This window comes from Hipposideros armiger, unplaced genomic scaffold (genome assembly GCF_001890085.2).
Source record: "Hipposideros armiger isolate ML-2016 unplaced genomic scaffold, ASM189008v1 scaffold_965, whole genome shotgun sequence".
NCBI classification, from domain to species: Eukaryota; Metazoa; Chordata; class Mammalia; order Chiroptera; family Hipposideridae; genus Hipposideros; species Hipposideros armiger.
The window spans coordinates 244,907-247,401 of NW_017732315.1; the positions used below are offsets into that span (position 1 = coordinate 244,907).

A 2,495-nucleotide genomic window follows, 5' to 3' on the forward strand; every position below is an offset into this window, starting at 1 on the left:
CCACTTGGCCAGCCCTAAGTATACCTTTCTTATTGATGTAGTAATCAGTTCCTGGAGTTAGCTTTTGGGTAGAACATGTGATTAGGTTTCCTAACACATCATACTTGTTGGTTGGAATGAGAGCAGGTTAGTGGGGCCCTATGGAGGAAACTTGGCTAACAAGGTAAGTAGCACCATAGGGTGGTGACCCTGGCCCAAGGGTGAAGGTTTTAGGAAGAACTGCCTTCCGGCCTCCAGGGCTTGACTTGTTGAAACTTGAACATGCTTGTTAGGCAAAGCCCTGCATAGGTTGTTTAGAGGAATTTCTAGTGATTTTGGTTTTCAAAGTGAATGTCAAAAGAGCGACTTGTTTTGACTTTTAAACATTGCTGCTACCTGGAAATACCCAAATATTTGGAATTGTTCCAATATCTCAGCCCATTAGGTGTGAGAGGCTACCTGGCCTGTTGAAGATCTACTTCAGTTGGTAATCTGAGTAACTTCAGTAAAAATTCCAACTAGAAGTCCTATTTCCTACCAGGATTTTTGGAACATTTGCCTTATAAATTTTTTTCTTATCAGTCGTGTTAGGAACATGTTTGTGGTGATTCAGGTGAACACTTAAAACTTAACCATTCTATTACTGTGGTTCATTGTGAAAGAAGTGCAAAGGCTCTGACTTCCTCTTGTTGATCTCTTATTACCTTGCAGCAGAGAATCCTGCAATTCAGCTTTTTCTGGGCACTGATTGTAAGCATTGGCATTGGGCTAACCAGTAGATAACTGCATCCTTTCTTTTCTTTGGAGAACTTGGCGTTTATGCTAATTTTAACTACCCACAGAAGATCAAAATTATACTGAACAGAGTGTGTTTTGTAGTTGGCAGCTAATAAGGGAGGCAGAAAAATAAAGCATGGAACTGGAAGGAACTGCTTTTTCATGCAGGCCCTCCTGCAAGAGGTTCTGAAAGTAGCTGCTAGGAGACATCTGGGTATGAGCATCTTGGCATTTAGCTGTTGTGTCGGCTATCAACTTAAAAATACCTCTTTTGCCATAGGAAACTGTCTTTAGCTTTCCACTCCCTATAAAGCAAGGATGTCTATATCAAAGGCTAACTTGAGATTCTTTTTTTCCACCAGGAAAATATGTTGTGTTCTTCTTTTACCCTCTTGACTTTACCTTTGTGTGCCCCACGGAGATCATTGCTTTCAGTGATAGGGCAGAAGAATTTAAGAAACTCAACNGGCACCCAAGCCCGCCCCCAGAAAGGGAAATAGCTGAGTCATTCCCGCTACGTTGGGTTGGGGCGGGGCTCGGGCCAGATCCCCCTCCTCTCTCTCCCGGTCCAGTGCCTCTGAGCCTCTCTGACTCTCGCGAGAGCTGTACAGGCTATAAAGACAGCGTCGGGGGCACGTTTCGTGCGTCTTCCTCCTGACTGGTTTTGGTGCCTTGGAGCTGGTGAGTGTGCGGGCAGCGCGGCCTTGGCGAAGGAAAGCACCCCACACCCCGCTCGTCGCCTTTTCCTCCTCCTCCTCCCGGGGCCTTTCTGGCTCCACTGAAAGTGCTGTGACCAGGGAGGCGGCCGGGCGAGGGCTAACGCCCGAGAGTGGTCAAACGGTGTGTGCACCTCCAAGTGCCTCCCGCCTCCCCTCCCCGCCGTGCGTGCGGGGAGCTGGGGTGAACCTCGAGGCCACCGTCGGCTCGAGTCTCCTCTTGCCCCGGCAACCCGGGCACAGGGCGCAGGTTGGCTTGGAGGGTAGGGCTGGTGGTGGTGTGGGTCCTCTGGGTTAGTTTCCTGCTGGGCCGTTCGAGAAGCTTCTAGAATGGACCTGGAAACTGACCTGAGGCAATCTTTAAGTCCTCCGGTAGGACTAAAGGCTGCCCCCTCCTGGGCCGTGACTCGCTGTGGAGCTTCGGCGCAGAGTGGGGTTTGTGGTGATTCCAAATACCCTCGCTGAAGACTGCTCGCTCATTTCTGCTGGTGCTCTCCCAAGTTCTAGGGTGGGGTGATGATGGGAGTGGCAGGAGGGTACCTGAAGCGGCGTTTGGGGGCGTGGTTTTCGCCAGAGAAGTTACTGGGCAGGTCCTTCGAGGAAGCCCAAACGGATTAGCAACCTTTTCCCAGATTGGTCGGGCTTTAGTGGACGTGAGGGCCACCTGAAAAAGCAGGTTTGGACAAGGTGGCCATTTATGTTAGAGTTACACCCTATATTTGGTTGCCAAGTTGCAGTGTGTTTTACTGTTTTGTTTTTTTGTTTTTTGGTTAAACGTGTTAAGTAGTAAAAAGATTGCGATAATCATTGCTCACAACGTTTCTTTTGGATGTAGTAGTATGAACCAAAAATTTTGGTACTTGAAAATTAACGTCTTGGGGCTTTCGAACTGATGTTTTACCGGATTAAATCTTAACTCCTTGGAGTTGACCTGGGTGAATCCATTGTAACGTTGCTTCTCAGCAATAAATTGACTCTGGTTCTACTTACTGCCCCAGGATCTTGGCCCCCAGGTCAGAAACC

The 2,495-nt window shown here is 48.4% G+C and overlaps 1 protein-coding gene across 1 annotated transcript in view; it reads left to right on the top strand.

Moving 5' to 3' along the window:
* The first annotated feature begins 116 nt into the window (after positions 1-116).
* The window catches only part of PRDX1 (peroxiredoxin 1), a 10,777-nt gene continuing 8,398 nt past the window's right edge, over positions 117-2,495 (top strand). Inside the window, exons 1-2 of the mRNA XM_019630898.1 lie at positions 117-126; positions 1,101-1,274. Of these exons, the coding sequence (XP_019486443.1) occupies positions 117-126; positions 1,101-1,274 (184 nt within the window). The remainder of the gene's footprint in view (positions 127-1,100; positions 1,275-2,495) is intronic.